Here is a 21204-nt window from a genome sequence, read left to right on the forward strand (position 1 = left end):
GTTTTTGAGCTTTTCGGGGTGCAAGACCCTAAATGATATGATTGAGAAAGCACCTGAGCGGGAGATTGAGTTAGAGCTTCGAACGAAGCGCAAGCCGGAGCAGATGTAGATAGTTGTTGGCTAGGAAAAGAGTACCAAGACTTCAGAGCCACATTCTATGGGCCAGCATGGACAGGGTCACTATATAAGTAAGGAAACTCGCACCGTGGGGTATGTTGGGTGTCGGGTTTGGGATGTTTTAGGTGTGGTCAAACTGGGTACATGAGTAAGGATTTCCCCCGACGTGCATTGATCTGTTTTCACAACAACCTGAGAGGCCATAAAAGGGCCAATTGTCCAAGGTTGTCAAGAGGAGCAATAGTGACACCTGCACTAGCCACTTTGAGGATTACTAACGGCCGCCAGGGTAAGGTGGAGGAACTTGTGGTGAAGAGCAAGGCATTTAAGTTGGCTATCGATGAGGCTCGAGCGACACCAGATGTGGTTACCGGTACGTAATTTCTTTATGCATTTTATTGCTTTCTTTATTTATGCTCATGTTATATTTGATCTTGTATAGGGATTTTTTTGGTCAATGGTATGGCTGCTCATATGTTGTTTGATTGGGGTGTTACCCGATCCTTTGTATCTCTTGTGCTTAGCAAGAAGTTTTGTGATTCTCCCAGGACTCTGTATTACCCATTGGAGATTGAGATATCATATCACCATTCTGTGAGTGCTTCGAGGGCTCACCATGAGTGTGTCCTGAATTTGTTCAGCAAGAGATACTCCATTGATTTAGTGTTAATGCCCTTGCAAGGATCGAAGGTTATTGTTGGGATAGATTGGTTAGGCCCTAATGGGGCCATGATTGACTGTGAGCACCAGCTAGTGAGGGTATGAACCCTGAGTGGGGGAGAACTAGTTATTCTTGGCGAAGGAGTGTCACATGGTCTAGATCTTTGTTTAGCTGAAAGGGCCAGGAGATATCTGCAATAGGGTTGTTATGGGTTCATGGCTTATGTGGTGGATACTCGATTTAAGGGCACGACAACGTTGAGTGTCTCCTGAGAGGAAAGTCGAGTTTTGGATTGATATAATGCCTAGTGTGGCTGCAATAGCCAAGGCACCGTATCGGTTGGCACCACCAGAGATGTAGCAGCTGCTAGACAAGTGATTTATTTGACCAGGTAGCTCACATTGGGGAGCACTGATCCTATTCATGAAGAAGAAGGACGGTTCACACAGGATGTGTATCGACTATTGGGAGCTGAATAAGTTAACAGTGAATAACCGTGACCCACTCTTGAGGATCGATGATTTATTTGACCAACTTCAGGGTGCATCTTAGTTTTATAAGATTGATTTGCATTCAAGGTAACACCAGAAGAGATTCATGGATAATAACGTGAATAAGACGACCTTCACGAATCTTTATGATCATTACAAGTTCGTGGTGATGCCATTCGGGCTCACCAATGCACCTAAAGCGATCATGGATCTCATGAACCGGGTTTGCAGGCTGATGTTGGATCGGTCGGCGATCGTATTCATATATAATATTATGGTCTATTCCAATACCAAGGATCAGAAAAAGGATCACGTGTAAAAGGTGTTGGAGACTTTGAGGAGAGAGAGGTTGTATGTCAAATTCTCCAAATATGAGTTCTGGTTACGTGAGGTGTAGTTTTTGGGGAACATCGTCAACCAGAAGGGTATATTGGTTGAACCAGTCAAGATCAAGGCCATAATGCGATTGGAGGTTCCGAGAAACCATTTGAGATTCAGAGATTCCTTGGTCTTGCAGGGTATTATCATAGATTTATCTAGGATTTTTACATGATTGCAATGTCGTTGACCCGCTTGACAAAAAAGAATGTTACTTTTTGGCGGGGGCTCGATTATCAGTCGACATTCGAGACTTTGAGACAAAGATTATGCGAGGCCCTATCCTCATGCTTCCTGATGGTATGGATGCTTTTTTAGTTTATTGTGATGTTTCTATATCAATTTTGGGAGATGTTCTTATGTAGAGGAGTCATGTGATTGCTTATGCTTCAAGACAACTGAAGCCTCATGAGGTGAACTACCCTGCACATGATTTAAAGTTGGGGGCTATGGTTTTTTTCTTCAAGATTTGGAGGCACTATATGTATGGGGTTAGATGTAATATCTACATTGATACAAGAGTTTGAGGTATATGATGGATCATCCGGATTTGAATATGCGGCGGTGAAGATGGTTGCATGTGTTGGATTAGTGTCTAAGTCCATAACTATTTTGGTATGTACTTGACCTGATTATGAGCATGGTCCTTTTGGGTTGCCTTCACCATAGCAATATGTAGGATGAATTAAGGAGAGAAAGGATAAATTATGATTTGTTAATATATTATAAGAATAATATATCAAAGGATAAATCAGAATGTTTAATTAATATTAGTCAAGAATTAATTAAGAATTAATTTTGTGGCTAAAAGAGATTAATTAAACTTAGGGGTCTGGAATTTAAATTATAAGATAATTGCAATTGGGCTATGGATCACTTTGGAATAATAGGTTGGACGAATTCTTTAGGGAAGCCCATTAGAAATCGTCCAAGGCATGTTCCAGAAGGGGTCTATGGGCTGCTTAGGGCTTAAGCAGTCAAATTAGGGTTTCCTTGTTTGATAACCCTAATTGCCTAAGTATATAAGGAACCCTTGGGCACCAAAAACGTGGCTAACACTTCCTTTAGGGTTTCCATCTGTTTTTGGTGCCTCCCCTCTCTTCCCTCTTCATCCAAGTTGTTTAGTGATGTTTGTGACTCCATTAGAGATGCAACACTTGATGCACTAAGCTTTCTGAAGCCAAGGATTGATTGTTATTGCTATATAACAATCAAAGGAAATATCTAAACCCTATTTTATGTTAATATGATTAATTGTATGCTAGATCTAGGGTTTATAGCTTTGGATATTCAATTGCATGTTCATTAGACAAATTGGATCCAAAAGCTATTAGGGTTTGAATGTACACCATAGGATTGATGTATTCTTGAAATCCCATCAGTGGTATCAGAGCCTAGGGCTGTTTTTTTAGTGAATTTGATGCTTACTTGATCGAAAAGTGCATGAAAAATGAAGCTTTTTGCCCTCTGGCTTGCTGACTCGGTGAGTCTCGTCCTTGACTTGGCGAGTCCATGGATTTGACAACGTTTTTTGGCGATTTTCTTGTTGTCTTGGCTTGAGATACTTACCATAAACTTTTTTAATTCATAAAATCCGATTTTTATTGATTTTGGGTGAATATCCTTACCAAAAATGAAGATAATGGTCAAATTTAGATAATCTTTTGTTTTATTAGATAAATATTGATTATTTGTAATTTAGATTTGAATTATCTTGTGAAAAAGTTTCAAATTACTCCCTTTAGGTTTTATAGTTTAAATTTGAACTTAAAAGTTTTGTTTTTTGAAATTTAAATAAGTTAAACCCTAATGTTTTGAAAAGTTTCAAAACTTGCCCTCAAGTTTTGGATTTTAAAATTTAATTAAAAGTCTTAATTTGAAATTTTAAATCCTAAAACCCTTGTAATTTCAAAAGTTCAAATCACACTGTTATGGTTTTATTAATTAATTAAAGTGTATAACTAAAAGAGATTTAATAAACCCATAAAGTTTTGGTTTACATTTAATTAAATTAAAAGTATAATTTATCAAATTTGACCACCTAGTTTTTAAAAGTGTAAAATACACCCTATACTATATATAACATTAAAAGTCTAATATTATATATATATATATATATATATATATATATATATATATATATATATATATATATGAGTAAACAGTCAGTCTTAGCATTAGTAGGCCTCATTCATGAAAGCTGGTCTATAAGGGGTGTTTAGGGAAATTGCCTATAAAATGGCGATTGAATGGGTATCCACTCTTACCCACTGCACTCTTGACTAGTGGAGGGTCGTTAGTCGAACGGGTAAGATAGGACAGAAACCTTCCATTATAAGTATAACGAAGTACAAAGTAACTAAATGCTTTTATAAATTCCAAAATCATAGTTACTTTAGGCAAAATGTGAAATTATATGCTAATCCATGGAATTACACTCCGTACCCTTATCAAACGTTAGTGGAGCGTGTGTGGTTAACCGGCACACTAATTTGGGGATGACATTGGTAGTGAAGGGTGACTCGATGTTTGTTATAGATCAATGGAGCGTGTGTGGCTAATTGGCACATTGATTGGGTGATAGTAGCATTGAGTGCACCACGTAGATTCGTATGTTTATTCACACCTTGTTTGTGATCCTTGGCATCCCAGTCGCAAACTTGAAGGGCATAATCGAGATTAAACATGCCATTGAAAAGTTCAATGAATCTCAAAATATCTAGGAGTTTCAATTCATTTAAAACTTAAATTTCTTTTTCGTTTTTCATGATGGAAATTGGTAAATTGTCATTTACCTACCTTCAAAAATTCTGAAAATAGATTACGGCATCCCTCTTCTAGGTTGTAGAGTATTGTGTTGGATCCTAGCCATAATAATTCATTTGGGTGTTCTATTAAGGACTCAATCAACGAAACTTGAATTTTCTACCGTTTTGTAGATGTCTGAATCTTGCAATGGTCTTCCCAAATCCTTTGGAACAAGCTTTCCAATTGAAGATGACGTTCCAAGATACGATCAAGGAAATGAGAGTCATGATTCACTTCCTCCACCTCCTCCGATTGTTCTCCCTAACCCACAAGTTCGAAGGCTTGAAAAGTTCAAGCTCACTCAAGCCCTATTGGCAATTAAGCATGAAGATGGAAAGTCTGTGTGTGCACACGTCTTAGAGATGAAGTCACACATTCATAGGTTAAACATGTTGGGTGTCGAGATTTCAAGTGACTTGGCTGTTGACTTGGTTCTTCAGTCACTTCCTGAATCATATGGTGAGTTCGTTAAAGAGTAGTATATGATCGACCACGACATGACCCTCATTGATCTCACCTATTTGCTTATAGTTGTTGAATCAACAATGATTTGGCATGCTGGTCAAGAAAATTTGTTTGGTGAATCAAACTCCCAAACTTCAATGGACATTGAAAATGATGACAATGGAGATCCAGAAAAGGTAAACTCTGAGATAGTCCCTTGTGTCATTCCAAAAGAGTCCATTTGCTTTTATTGCCAAGAAAAAGGGCATTAGACACGAAGCTGTCCTGTTTACCTGAGAGATCTAAAAGATGGGAGAGTCAAGACGTATGGCTCTACTTCAAGTAAAATCCATTAACTAACTTTGTAAGTTCCTATTTTTTATTCTTAATACATGATGCGATAAGATTACATTTTAATGTTTTGCACGATCGAAGAAAAGAAAGGAAGCTTAAGGAAAAAGTTGTTGAATCTGATCACGAAGAAATGGATTTCGATAGCATGGATTCAAAGATCGGATTTTTGAGCTGCTACTTTAGAGTTAGGGTAGATTTCTAAGAAATATGTAATAGTATAGTTTTTCAGTTGAATTGCATTGTAAGGACAAGTTTTTCCGCAATAAAATAATTTTTGATTTTATCTTATTTATTTATCCTTGCAATGGCATGAATGAAAAATTGATGTTTGAAGGTTTCTATTATTAGCAATAATGGATTTGATTCTTAATTATGTTATTTGTGGAAATGTCGAGAATTTTCCAAATAGGGAGAGCTTCTCATCGCCCAAGTTTCAATTGGAAAGAAACTTGGAATCATACAACTTGGTTGTGTGATGAATGAGAAACTTTATAATGGGAAATTCAAGACTAATTCATTGATAAGAGTCAAGTGAAGGACTAGGAGATCGAGTTCACAATGTTGTGCATCGATCAAGTCCACCACAAGAGTGATAAAGATATTCGTCAAGATTTACTAAAGTTTAGTAAATATGATTATACTTATAAGATTAAGTGTAACTCTGAGTTAATTGAAAAGGTTTCAATGAATGGTAGAACGAATAATAAGAATCACGAAAGGCAGAATGATAAAAGTTTCTCTATTCTAAAAAGAAGGGTGAATAACTTTTATTGTGTTTTATGATAGGTCTTAATGATTAAGAACCATGTCTCAATTGATCCTCTAAGTGAGTCTTAGTGCAATTGCATGTCTAAGAAGAAGAATCGAGAATTGTAGAAATGGTTAAATCAAGAAGTCAATCATACTTCGTTCCAATATCAAGTCTTAGAGTCAAGATTGTGACTTGAGTGAAACGTCTTAAGTAGGTTTAAAACACTCATCAAATGTGGAATATGGAAAGGTTTTCTAATTCTTGCACATTTGAAATTGGAAAGTTGTGATGTCTTGGATAAGACAAAGACCAACTAGGACCAATTTTGTGAAGTGTTTTGTCTTGATAAAAGCTACACCAACTTTTGAATATTTGTTTATCAAGAAAATTTTCTTGACAAGTGAATCCTATATGTCAAGGAGTAAGTGGGAGCCTTAATGGTCTTGAAAGGTTTCAAGAACAAATTCGAGAATAAACCTAGTTAATCATCACTAGCACATGACTTGAGGTTTACAACCTATCATGTTGACATTATTTTGTTTATGTACCATTCCAATTGAGTTAATTATGTATGTGAGTTCCATGAGTTCTCATTTGAATGCATAAAGACAAAGGGCCTTAATCGATGGAAAGTACATTGATATGTAAGGATAAGTTGCTAAACTACTTGGAAGACATGGTGGGCACTCATGTTACCATAAGGCTAGAAATCAAGAAAGTTCAATTGTCGCAAACTTGGTTTTGGCAAATTCACATGGATAGGAACACATACACCATAAAATCTAAGTGTAATAAGATTCCCTCCTTCATTTAAATGATAGTGAGGAAATGCTTTCACTAAGAGATATTTTAAGAAGACAGTAATTGTCAAAATTGTATTCTCAAGTTCGATTATGGTTACGACATCCCTTTCCATAGTTCGAATTGTGAAACTTGGTGATTAGTCTAACATTTGGGACTTGTTGATATAATTTCTAAATTGTTTAGACACACATATGAACTATCTAAGGAAAAGGTGTATAAGTTTAAGAAGCTTAGATAAAGGCTTATCAAAGCATCTGGTATTAGAAATATGAACTTCAGAAATTCAATAGGCATTGTTTTCTGGAAGTTCAACTATTTTCTGAATACATGTCAAAGCTAGTGGGAGCATAAGTGTTATGCTTATATGATAATAATAATAATCATGATAGTGGGAGCATAAGTGTTATGCTTGTATGGTTATTATGGCAAGTATTGCAAGTTAGCAATATTAATTATAGAAAAACAAAGATTCAATTTGCAAAGTTGCATGGGTTGAAAAGTTGTTTTGCTGTAATTAAGGGAGAGAATATTATACTTCGTTTCAAAATCTAAAGCTTAGATTGAGAAATTTTAATAAATTTAGTCAAAGTATACATAGTGTGTTCTCAAATTTCGATTATGATTACGGCATCCCTCTTAATAGTTCGAATTGTGAGAACATGACACATAAAATATTATGACAGAAGATTGATAAAGTATCATATCTTTATGTAAGACATTATGCATCATGTCCCATATGATTCGGGTATAGGATCGATTGCAAATGCTATAATATTTGACCATTCTAAAATTTTCCAAATGTCTGGCGCATTAAGAGGAAAAAAGGACTAGAATCAGTTTTGACAAAAATAACTAAACAACTATCAAAGGACTATCCAAAGTTCGTTGAGGATTGGTCACGTGTGAGTAGTTGGAAGTATGGTATTGGATGGACCATATCGACATTATTATAATTAGATAAGATTCTATTAAGAATGAGTTTTCATATGGTGAATATATAAATGTTTCCATATTGGGAGTTGGATATTGAGAGTCTATGTCTAGATTATAAAATTTTATGCAAGAAGAATGTTCAAAGGAATGTACTTTGAATGTGAGACTTCACGTCTATGGAATTGTCTTGTAACAATTTCCGATAGAGTGCTTTGTAATTTCATTGGCCAAGTCTTGGTGACTTTTGTGCTATGATTTTGCGAAAGGATCATTGCATAAAATGTTAGAATCTAGCATATTCTAGTAGTGGTAAGGAATTTGTATTCTTACACTAATGATAAGGATAAGGAGTTGTGAAATAAGCATCATTGGAAAAGTTTTCAATTGATCTATTTCACAAAGTATGGACCATAGGTAAACATAGTGTGCATGCGCGAAGCATAGGAAAACAATTGTTGTAATTTGAGTAATAAGTTGATTTTTTGAAACACTAAATGATGAATAATGAGTAATCAATATGGTGTTTAAACAAAAGTGTTTTATTTACTCCCACAAGTTTAGAGCCATATAGGATTAAGTATTATTGTTGTGTTTCAGTTTGCATGTTTTGACTACCAGAATAACTGGGTTATTCGAACCTCCACAGTCGGTCATACGTTGGAAGTAGGTATGAAGGAAGACTGTCATGAAGAGTATGTAGATTGTCTAAAGAGTTTAGACATAGCACAAGTTTGTTGCAGAGTTCATGAGGGATTTAATAAGATTAGAATATTGGATTAAACCCACACTCACAAGAATCACTTCATAGATTTCATCACGAGTGATTGTGAGTCGATAATATTGTATATTCTTGAAACCGAGACGTGTGAGTTGTTATTTTTTGGTCGGTTGCACATTGATGATAAGTAAACGCACCAGTAACTTGGTGTTATAAAACTTATTGTTGTGTGTGATTCGATCAGTAAAAGCAAGTGAGCATTTGAGTTGAGGTTTATCCATTCCTTTTGCCCAAAGTGGGATAAAACGATATATGTGGGCCCCTCGATGATTTAGTGATGACACCTAAAGAGCTTGACTAAGCCGGGACTAATTTGATGTGTTCAATTGTAGTCTGTTGTCAGTCGTCATAAATCAGAAGTCGGGAAATAGTATAGATAGAATGATTAAAATTCATGTCTAATGTCTATATGATATCTTGATAACGGAGGAATATATGATCTCATATCTAAAGGACACACGTATCTGATAAGATCAGAGTTGACAACAGCTTTTGAAAACTACGATTGTTGATCAGGTTCTGAAGTTATGCAAAATAATTATTAGACTTATCCAAGTTGGAGACTGTTGGATTAGTGTCTAAGTCCATAACTATTTTGGTATGTACTTGACCCGATTATGAGCATGGTCCTTTTGGGTTGCCTTCACCATAACAATATGTAGGATGAATTAAGGAGAGAAAGGATTAATTATGATTTATTAATATATTATAAGAATAATATATTAAAGGAGAAATCATAATGTTTAACTAATATTAGTCAAGAATTAATTAAGAATTAATTTTGTGGCTAAAAGAAATTAATTAAACTTAGGGGACTGGAATTGTAATTATAAGATAATTGTAATTGGGCTATGGATCACCTTGGAATTATAGGTTGGACGAATTCTATGGGGAAGCCCGTTAGAAATCGTCCAAGGCATGTTCCAGAAGGGGTCCATGGGCTGCTTGGGGCTTAAGCAGTCAAATTAGGGATTCCTTGTTTGATAACCCTAATTTCCTGAGTATATAAGGAACCCTTGGGCACCAAAAACGTGGCTAACACTTCCTTTAGGGTTTCCAGCCGTTTTTGGTGCCTCCCCTCTCTTCCCTCTTCATCCAAGTTGCTTAGTGGTGTTTGTGACTCCATTAGAGGTGCAACACTTGAGGCACTAAACTTTCTGAAGCCAAGGATTGATTGTTATTGCTATATAACAATCAAAGGTAAGATCTAAACCCTATCTTATGTTAATATGATTAACTGTATGCTAGATCTAGGGTTTATAGCTTTGGATATTCAATTGCATGTTCATTAGACAAATTGGATCCAAAAGCTATTAGGGTTTGCATGTACACCATAGGATTGATGTATTGCTGAAATCCCATCAGGATGTGGTTAAGGACTATGATTGTGAGATCATGTACCACCCTGGGAAGGTCAATCTGATTGTCGATGCTTTGGGCCATAAGGTAGGTAGTGCTCCTATTAGGGATATTTGTTTGAGGATGGTTATTACTTTGCCTTTGTTGGATTTGATCAAAAAATCTCAGGTGGAGGGATTGAAAAAGGTGAATTGGAAGGCTGACTAAATCAGGGGGCAGATTCCTTTATTTTTCAGAGACATTCTGTAACGCCCGTAGATCCGGGCTAGTCAATTTAGAGACGATAAGCATCAAAAATGACTTTTTGATGGAAGATTATTTAGAATTATTAATCTTAACCAAGTTTTAGTATATATCACAAGGTTTCCGTGCATATAAAGAACGCCAAAATCCGAGTTATAATGAAGAAGTTATGACCTGTCGAAGTTTCGCGATAGAACCGACACGACCTAGCGTGACCCAGGGCGACGTAAATAGTGATTTAAGGTAGATAGATATCTAGCCTTAGTGATCTAAACGAGAGTCAAAGATTTCTTCGATAGTAGTCCGACGATAAAAAGACAGACGAAAACAGAGTTCAGATGAAGGAGTTATGAATTTCGAACGGAGTTTTCCTATCCCGGCCTACTATAGATAATATATAAGTAATATACTTATAATATATTAAAAATAAAGTCAAAATTAGCCAATGGATTCTAAACGAGAGTTGTAGAGCATAATCTCACCTTCACGGCGATATAAAGAACGTCGAAAACGGAGTTCGTATGCGAAAGTTATGAATTTCTGAAGTTCGGGGCGCGAAACCCCAAAACTGTCAGAGACCACGACGTGGCAAGCAGTGCCACGACGTGGCAAGTGTCCTGACACCTCCGGGAGACCCCAGATGCAACTTGGGATGACGCATGCAGTGACGACCAAGCCCACGACGTGGAAAAAGGTTGCCACGACGTGGGAAGGGCCAAATTTGCCCTATAAATAGATTTGAAGGGCCAGGCTGCCGATACTATCCTTAGAGCGCAGCTGCTAGGATGTTTACTGTAGATCTAAATCATCTACGGGTTGTGGTGTAGCTGCCAGTGCTCATCTATAGGGTACTAGGTCCACTGCTGCCAATGTATACCTATAGGACACTAGGTCTGTACTAGTAATGTTCCTCTATTTCAGCTTTTATCCATCATCATTCATCTATCCATGTTTTACCCAACATATTTTGTAGATATAAAATACTTTATACATTTTACATCATTAAAAACAAGTATAAAAATCTTTCACCAGCATAGATAACAAGTATTCAGACAATATGCACACATAACACGTAATTTATATTAAAATACTTCATATCTATGTGTAAGATGAAAGAGACCATGCACTCACAAACACGTAAATTATATAATAAATACTTCATATCTATGTGTAAGATGAAAGGGACCATGCACTCACCTGAGAAGGTGGTGACTCGGTACTCGGACAACGCTTCGTTTACTTTAAAATAATTTCCTTCGACGAAACCTAGTATTATCACCAATAGATTTTAGTCTATTATTCGCCGAGATTAATTAATAGTCTGGCTATTATTACTATTATATATGCGTTAAAAAAATACTTATATAACCCATAATAATAGCCCAAGTATTTATTATATGTTCTTAATAACGTTAATATAATTAAATAAAAACTATATTAAAAATAGCGTAGGCGTAGCTCACTTACAGCGAGTTTTATAGAAAATCAGACTTTGCTTGGAGCAGCGTTTCCGAGCCGAAAATCTCTTCTTCTCGGAGCCGTCGAGCACTCCGGGGCTTCCGCCTCGTGCTAGGGAGGTTCCCTAGGCTTTTCGGGGGATTTCGGGGCTAGAGAGAGGTTCTAGAGAGAGAGAGAGAGAGTAAAGAGAAGAAAGAATGGGAAAGGTGTGAAGAAAATGAGGGTGGGAGAGGTGGTATTTATAGGGTGAAAATGGCTGAACTTGGTGCCAAATGTCACCATCTAGTGGCAAGACTTGGGGAGAAAGCAATGGCCAAGATTGTGCCACATCACCCATTTTCGCACAACACACTTCCGACTTCTAAAATCTGTAACTTTCACATACGACCTCCGTTTTTGACGTTCTTTATATCCACGCGTAGGTAAAAATAATATCTACAACTTTCATTTTGACTCTGTCGGCTAATTCTCGACCGATCTTAAATTTAACAGTACGAGGCGTTTAGACTGTTAAATGACCGCGAAGAATTCGTAACTCCTTCATACCGACTCCGTTTTCGTCTGTCTTTTTACCGTTGAGTTCCTATTAATGAGATCTTGAACCCTCATTTAGGTCACGTAAGCCAAAAACCGCTCGAACTAAAATTCGAGTTTCGGGTCGTGCACTGCTAAGTCGAATCTTAGAAAAATCATAACTTCCTCATACGAAGTCAGATTTGGGTGTTCTTTTTATCGACGCTCTTAGTTTAACATATTCTACGACTTTTGTTTAGATTGCTAAGGATAAATCTCGCTCTATCATAAATTCACTATTTACGCTTCCCGGTGTCGTGCCGGTTTTGCCGTAAAACTTCGACGGGCCATAACTTCTTCGTTATAACTCGGATTTCGGCGTTCTTTATATGTACGGAAACCTTGTGACATATTCTAAAATTTGGTTAAGATTATTTATTCTAAATAATCTTTTGTCGAAAATTCATTTTCGACCCCTATTGCCTCTAAATTGACTAGCCCGGATCCGCGGGCGTTACAATTATCTCCCCCTTAGGATGATTACGTCCCAGAATCATCAACGAAACAGGGCTCGTATAATGACTCCATACGTCATCTCTTCATCCTAGGTAATAATTATAACTTCTTTATTTCTTCGAGTCTATCTTTTAGACTTATTGTCTGTAAGTAGTACTTAATTGTGCACCTGCTATCTTCTTCAGGTTAGACTCCAGATTACGACGTATCATCATGTGATGCTCGTTTAGACTTAGGTCTTTTAGAGTTAAATTCTGAAATAAACTATGCCTTCCTTCACGTTCTAATGTGATATAATCACACTTTAACATGTAGCATTTCTAGCTACCAACTTCTTTAGCGTCGAGCCGATACTTCTATTGGTCGCTTTGATTTCAGTTGTTTGGTTAAATTCGGACGCTACATCAAACTTGGTTCTCTAAACCACGTAACCTACTCATCGTAGTCGGACTCAATGTGACATGACCACTAGGGTTGGGATAACAACAATCTTCTTAGTCATTACCGAAACAATGGTAACGGCATACTTGAATAAAACGAAATCAATTACTGGCTTCTTGGTAACCTTGTGACTTTCCCTGATCCAAGTGTGAGTCATGTGCTTCCGGTATTATAGGCCTCTACTACCATTCACACCTACTCATACTCGTCCCAAGTATTGTCCCGCAGTTTCCCAAGTCACCATGTAGCAAATCACACAATCATTCAACACATTAGATAACAAAACGAAGGTTTTATTTTATTACTTGAAACGATTACATGGGTGTTCAAGTTCACCCTAGATTATGCCTCTAATAGGTCATCGGGACACGACCCTAGTGGTCATATCAATTGAGTCCGACTACAATAAGAGGTCATCGGGACACGACCCATCGGTTTGTTACAATAGATAAATGAATGTATTTATCCTTAGAAGAAGAAGGAGTCCACAATAAGGATTTATTTTGTAACTTAAAGATGTCGATCTAAAGTCCAACGTAGTACGAAGAGCAGATGCAGGGTTGAGCATCAAGGTTATTACTTAGAATGCAGAGATAACTTATGGAGTCAGTATACAAATCCTATTTCGTTGATGATTCCGAGACGTAATCATCCTAAGGGGGAGATAATTGTAACGCCCGTAGATCCGGGCTAGTCAATTTAGAGACGATAAGCATCAAAAATGACTTTTTGATGGAAGATTATTTAGAAGTATTAATATTAACCAAGTTTTAGTATATGTCACAAGGTTTTCGTGCATATAAAGAACGCCAAAATCCGAGTTATAACGAAGAAGTTATGACCTGTCGAAGTTTCGCGATAGAACTGACACGACCTAGCGTGACCCAGCGCGACGTAAATAGTGAATTTAAGGTAGATAGATATCTAGCCTTAGTGATCTAAACGAGAGTCAAAGATTTCTTCGATAGTAGTCCAACGATAAAAAGACAGATGAAAACAGAGTTCAGATGAAGGAGTTATGAATTTCGAACGGAGTTTTCCTGTCCCGGCCTACTATAGATAATATATAAGTAATATACTTATAATATATTAAAAATAAAGTCAAAATTAGCCAATGGAGTCTAAACGAGAGTTATAGAGCATAATCTCACCTTCGCGGCGATATAAAGAACGTCAAAAACGGAGTTTGTATGCGAAAGTTATGAATTTCTGAAGTTCGGGGCGCGAAACCCCAAAACTGTCAGAGACCACGACGTGGCAAGCAGTGCCACGACGTGGCAAGTGTCCTGACACCTCCGGGAGGCCCCCAGATGCAACTTGGGATGACGCATGCAGTGACGACCAAGCCCACGACGTGGAAAAAGGTTGCCACGGCGTGGCAAGGGCCAAATTTGCCCTATAAATAGATTTGAAGGGCCAGCCGTTTAGGGTTGCTATTTTCTCTCTTCTCTCTCCCGTTTTACCTCGATTTGCGTGCCAGAAGTACCCCGAAGCCCCGGTAATATCCACGAGTCCCGAAGCAAGTCCCGAGATGTGACATCCCCAAAATCACGGCCAGAAAAGACCGGTTTTGTTTATACTTTATTTCAAAATCAGAGTTATCTTTTAATAAAAGGGTTGCGGAATTTGTCCCAAAACAATAATATGATAAAGATTTATCAAAAGCATTTCCATAGAAATGTATTTCATTAAAAGACTCGGGATGTCATGTTCGTACAGATCAAAAGTATAAACAGTACAATATAAGCCTTACTACATTATTTCATATCTACAGGCCTATATCCGTAATCCCTCGTCCAAAACATCACACCTATGCTCATGCGCCACTACCTGTAATGCATAAAACTAAGTGGGTCAGGCTTGGGAGCCTGGTGAGCACATAGGGTTTTCAACCCACAATAAATAAGTTTATTAATTTCATCAATCAACAATAACCCGATTACCCGTTCCCGTTATCCTCACTTTACGTCCCTAAACACCTATCATAAGGGACCTAGCCTAAGGATCATCATCGGGACAAACACTACTGCTAAGGGGATTCCTCAGCAATAAATGTCCTAATAGGCAACCATGTGGGGGATGGAGTACACCGGTGAACACATCGTTCACAACACCTACAGGTTGCGAGCCTGCTAGTGTTCCACTGGACTGTCTAGAAGAGTCCGTGGTCGTCATCTATACTCCGCTAGATGACTGGATCAACAACAAAAACATCGAGGGCTCTCATCATTTTATCACACATCACCTATTACATCTACCCATGTTTTACCCCAACATTTTTGTAGATATAAAAGACATATACAGTTTAAATCATTGAAAACATGTATAACAACGTTCATCTAATGTAGATAGCAAGTATTCAGATAATATGCACACATAGCACGTAATTTATATAAAATACTTCATATCTATGTGTAAGCTGAAAGTAACTATGCACTCACCGGAAAAGGTGGTGATTCCGAACTCAGACAGCGCTTCGCTTCTTAAAAAGAATTTTTCTTCGACGAAACCTAGTGTTATTACCACTAGAGTTTAGTTTATTATTCGTCGAGACTAATTAATAGTCTAGCTATTATTATTATTATTATATAAGCGTCAAAACAATACTTATATAACCCATAATAATAGCCCAAGTATTTATTATAAGTTCTTAATAACGTTACTATAATTAAATAAAAGTTATATTAAAAATAGCGTAGGCGTAGCTCACTTACAGCGGGTTTTATAGAAAACCGGGCTTTGCTTGGAGCAGCGTTCCTGAGCCAAAAAGCTCTTCTTCTCAGAGCCTTCGAGCACTCCGGGGCTTCCGCCTCGTGCTAGGGAGGTTCCCTAGGCTTTTCGGGGGATTTCGGGGCTAGAGAGAGGTTCTAGAGAGAGAGAGTAAAGAGAAGAAAGAATGGGAAAGGTGTGAAGAAAATGAGGGTGGGAGAGGTGGTATTTATAGGGTGAAATGTGGCTGAACTTGGTGCCACATGTCACCATCTGGTGGCAAGCCTTGGGGAGAAAGCAATGGCCAAGATTGTGCCACATCACCCATTTTCGCACAGCACACTTACGACTTCTAAAATCCGTAACTTTCACATACGACCTCCATTTTTGACATTCTTTATATCCACGCGTAGGTAATAATAAGATCTACAACTTTTATTTTGACACCGTCAGCTAATTCTCGACCGATCTTAAATTTAACAGTACAAGGAGATTATACTGTTAAACGTCTGCGTAAAATTAATAACTTCTACATACGGACTCTGTTTTTGTCTGTCTTTTTACCGTTGATTTCCTATTAATGAGATCTTCAACTCTCATTTACGTTGCGTAAGCCAAAAACCGCTCGAACTAAAATTCGAGTTTCAGGCCGTGCACTGCTAAGCCGAATCTTAGAAAAATCATAACTTCTTCATACGAAGTCAGATTTGGGCGTTCTTTTTATCGATGTTCTTAGTTTAACATATTCTACGACTTTTTTTTAGATTTCTAAGGTTAAAAAGTCTTCTATCGTAAATTCACTATTTACGTCTCCCAGTGTCGTGTCGGTTTTGCCGTAAAACTTCGGCGGACCATAACTTCTTCGTTATAGCTCAGATTTCGGCATTCTTTATATGTACGGAAACCTTGAGACATATTCTACAACTTTATGTAGAGATATCAGGATTATCCTACACTTTAATTTTGATGCTCATTTTTATTCTTTATTAATTATACATTTATAATTAAATAATAAACACATAAACACACATAATTCACATAATACTCAAATATTTCATATTTATTACTTCAAAGAGAGTTACAATAGTTGACCTAGACTATTACATTGACAAAAATGCTTAGCCCTCAAAACCCGGGCGTTACACGAGATCCCGAAGATCCCGAGAAGTTCGGTTTCCGAGCCGAAGCTTTGCCCGCGAGAAGTTCGATTTTTGCGGAGATCTTCCAGAACTACCGAAGAATACAACTTCTGCAAGTCGCAGTGCTGTCCGATCATCTTCTGATCAAGTGAGTGTATACTACCTTTCATAAACACGATAATAAATAATACAAGTATGGTTTGAGTGTATTAAGTTTATTGTTGTTTATATGTGTGAGTGTGTAGTTACTTTCTTCTAACACATAAATATGATGTATTTGCTATGAAATATGTGCTATGTGTTTATATGTTATTTGTCTATTTGAGATGGACATGGAAATTGGAGTTTTATACAGGTGTTAAATGATTTAAACTGTGCAAGTATTTATATCTACAAAATTGTTGGGTAGAACATAGGTAGATGGAATAGTTGGTGACTATGGAGTTAGCGCCTATTGTATAAACCTTGGTGACTATGGAGTTAGCGCACGTTGAGTAAACCTTGGCGACTATGGAGTTAGCGCACGTTGAGTAAACCTTGGAGACTATGGAGTTATCGCTTGTTGAGTAAACCTTGGCGACTATGGAGTTAGCGCTTGTTGAGTAAACCTTGGCGACTATGGAGTTAGTGCTTGTTAAGTGAACCTTGGTGACTATGGAGTTAGCGCCAGATAACTATGGATTTAGTACTTGATAAATAAGCTTTGGCAGCAATGGAATTCATGCCAAATTCCTTACGAATAAATGAATGAAGGATAGTTGGTTCTTAGGGTAAAACCTTAAGGAGATAATGGGGATGGGTAATTGGGTTGATTGTTTGCTGATTACATATAATAATTATATTATTGTGGGTTGAAAACCCTATATGCTCACCAGGCTCCCAAGCCTGACCCACTCAGTTTTCTTTTCATTACAGGTAATGGCACAAGGGTAAAAGTTGGTGGACTTGACGAGAGATTTTGGATTATAGATCAGTAGTTGAATAATTATTGTAAGGTCTATTTTATATTGTTTATGCTTTTGGTCTGTATCGAACATGACATCCCAAGGTTTTATTATTTAATGAAAATACATTCTTTTCGAGAAATGTTTTGATAAATGGTTATCATATTTTATTCTGGGAACAAATTCCGCAACTCTTTTAATCAAAAGATTAATCTGATTTTATAAAACAAAGCATAAACAAATCGGTCTTTTCTGGCCGTGAAATTGGGGATGTCACACATTCGGGGGTTGTTAACTTAGTATGGTACAGTTTGGGTTTCGACTACTGGTGGAGTGAGACTGACAATTCTGGAAGAGGCACATAAGTCAAAGTTTTCGATCCATCTAGGGGCCTAAAAGATGTATAGGGATCTGAAGTTAAGTATTGGTGGCCCTGTATAAAAAAGGAAATAGCATGGTTTGTCGAGTGGTGACTGACTTGCAGGAAAGTCAAGGTCGAGCATCAGAGACCACACGACAAGATGCAACCATTACCTATTCCCATGTGGAAGCGGGAAGAGATCACCATGAATTTTATCACGAAGCTTACAAGGAAGACGCGTGGAGTTTATTTTATCTGGGTCATTGTGGATAGATGAATCAAGAGCGCGCACTTCATACCTATTACCGAGAGTATATCGGCGGAGAAGTTGGCCGACATTTACATTCGGGAGGTGGTGGTTCAGAACGGGGTTCCAGTTTCATTGGTTTCAGACCGGGACGTTCGTTTTACCTCAAGGTTTTTGAGGAAATTTCATGAGGAGTTGGGTACTCAGTTTCACTTCAACATAACATACCACCCCCATACTGATGGAAAGAGCGAGCGTACGATTCAGACACTCGAATATATGCTCTAGGCATGTGTGTTAGATTTTGGAGGGAGTTAGGATACTTACCTTCCACTGGATGTGTTCTCTCACAATAAAAATTATCATGGTGGTATTGACCGAAAACACCTTTTAAGATGTTGTATAGTAGGGGGTGCAGGACCCCAGTGTGCTAGAGCGAGTTCGGACATTGGGTCATGGGGAGTACTAAAGTGGTACTCAAGACTATTGATCTGATTTAAAAGGTGCACAACAGGTTGCAATTCACGTAAATCCACCAGAAGACTTATGCAAACCGTCGATGTTTGTACCTCGAGTTTCAGGTGAGGGACTTGGTGTTTCTAAAGGTATCACCTTCGAAATGTGTCATCCGATTACGAAAGCAGGTCAAGATGGGCCCCCGATTTACTGGTCCCATTAGGATTACCACCAGGGTGGACAAGGTTGCATACCAGCTGGATTTGCCTTATGAGCTCAACTAGATCCACAACACTTTCCATGTCTCGCAGTTACAAAAGTGTGTAGCTAATGATTCAGCGGTGATTTCTATGGATGATATCCAGGTCGACGAATGCTTGAACTATCTAGAGAGGTGTTAAAACGTTGTCGCTCGCGTATTAAGAAAATAAAATATCACTGTTGGTTGCACTAAAAATATAGCACAAGGACGCATGGTCGACTCCTCAGGGACATAGCCTAAAAGTCAATGCCTTTTTACATCAGGCACAATCTAGCTAATACATAAATTATTAATGTCACAACTGGAAAATTTTGGGTTGAGATTGTGATCCATGTACAAACAATTCCTCTATGTAACCTTGTTGCATTAAACAATTGAAATTCAAAAATGACAATGTCATATGTACATACATGCATACACTTAGAATCAAGTTGTAATAATCTCGTGTAAGCCCAAGTTTGACCCAATAGCTAAACAAAAATCAAATTTGGGCCTTTGCCTAAGAGTTCTCAGCCCAAATACCCTAGGCTGAAAAATCCCTTCTTGGGCCTTCCTTTGGCAGAAAACTCTTTCATTGGGCCAAATTAAGCCCAAAAGCCCATAACCACTTGCAAAATCGAAAACCCTCCGTTAATGGGCCATCAAGACCGAAAACCCCCTTGTGTAGCCCACTATGGCCAAAAACCTTGTGAGGTTTCGGTTGGGGATTTAGAAAAAAAATAATTTTGACACCTCATGACTTTGCATCCTTTTGTCTAGCAAATAACCATGCATGGAAAGTGTTTAACCATCAAACTCCCATGTGAGACACCATAGTACCCATCATGTATCAAGACAAGGCCCATCTCTTCCCTCCTTAAGAACTTGTGGCCGAAGATACACACACGCACACACCAAACACTTCCTCACTCACTTTACTCTCAAGAATTCCTCTCATCTAGCTCCTCCAGAAATCGTGAGCTATTTTCAAGGAGTGATACTTCTTAAAGTGGTCCTAGGAATTTTTGGTAAGTTTCTTGTAAACCTCTAGTGTTTTATACATCTTTAAGTTAAAAACTCCATGTTTACACAAACATTTTCGTGTGTAGATCTTTGGAAACACTTGATTTTCGAGAAGCTCTTCAAGTGTGTACAAGTCTAGGCTCGACATTTCTCCTATTTTCCTTCCTACAACTTGCAAAATCATCAAGGTGAGCTTCATACCCTCATGTTTTTCGTGTTTTTCATGCTTTTCCGCGGGGGGGGGGGGGGGGGGGGGGGGGAGGGGGGAGCATAGAAGTAGAGTTTCGTTTACCCATTGGATATTTGCATGCACCAACTTGTTTATGGAATGATTTGTGCATTTGATGTCGATAAATTCATGCTTACACACTTAAAAATCGTGTTTCATAAACTTGTTATAAGTTAAGATGCGTTTGTCCATTAGACAAATTCATGCACTATGATTATGTTATGAACATGGAACATATTCTTGTATAAAAAGGTTAATATCATTTGTTAACTGCATAGAACTTTGACACATGTGTTTGTTATCATTTTGTTACATAAAAATCGTGATTGACTAGAGTTGACCCAAAATAAAAATATTTTGTGTTACAAATTTACAAACCGGTAAAAAGGTTTCAAACAAAACTACAAAGTTTGATATTTTTCTTTTACAAATAATTTTATTAGTAAAATAGTCGTAGATTTGTCATCACTATTTTTGGATGGTTTAAAAACCCAAGAAAACAATGTTATGTATATTACTAGACATAACTATTATTAACTACTTATATAAAGTTTTATAACTAGTTTTCGCAAAAGAGATTACAAGAAAAACTATTGACAAAATAATTTGCGTGTCAAAAACACATGTTATAAAACATGTATCATGAAATTGTTAAAATGCGTGTCATAAACTACATGTCATGTAACCTGTAAAACGTGCGTCATAAAACACCTGTAATGAATTCACACTAGTGAATTCATTTCATTATATAATAAAAGGGAGTCGAAGTCTGCGTAAATTCGTTTAATTCTCTAGTGAGACACTAT

General features: G+C 37.4%; 1 protein-coding gene across 1 annotated transcript; it reads left to right on the plus strand.

Annotated features, from left to right (window-relative positions):
* The first annotated feature begins 261 nt into the window (after positions 1–261).
* Positions 262–882, plus strand: LOC145007291 (uncharacterized). Its single transcript, XM_078966254.1, has 2 exons — positions 262–490; positions 560–882. The coding sequence occupies exons 1-2, from the start codon at positions 262–264 to the stop codon at positions 880–882; spliced, it is 552 nt and encodes a 183-aa protein (XP_078822380.1).
* The last annotated feature ends 20322 nt before the right edge of the window (positions 883–21204 follow it).

The sequence above is a fragment of the Lactuca saligna genome, chromosome 7 (assembly GCF_052625555.1).
Source record: "Lactuca saligna cultivar CGN05327 chromosome 7, ASM5262555v1, whole genome shotgun sequence".
Taxonomy (NCBI): Eukaryota; Viridiplantae; Streptophyta; class Magnoliopsida; order Asterales; family Asteraceae; genus Lactuca; species Lactuca saligna.

Coding starts and splice junctions, on each gene's coding strand:
- LOC145007291 (XM_078966254.1), top strand. CDS start 262: ATGAGTAAGGATTTCCCCCGACGTGCATTGATCTGTTTTCACAACAAC. Junction 491..559: donor GACACCAGATGTGGTTACCG/GTACGTAATTTC, acceptor GATCTTGTATAG/GGATTTTTTTGGTCAATGGT.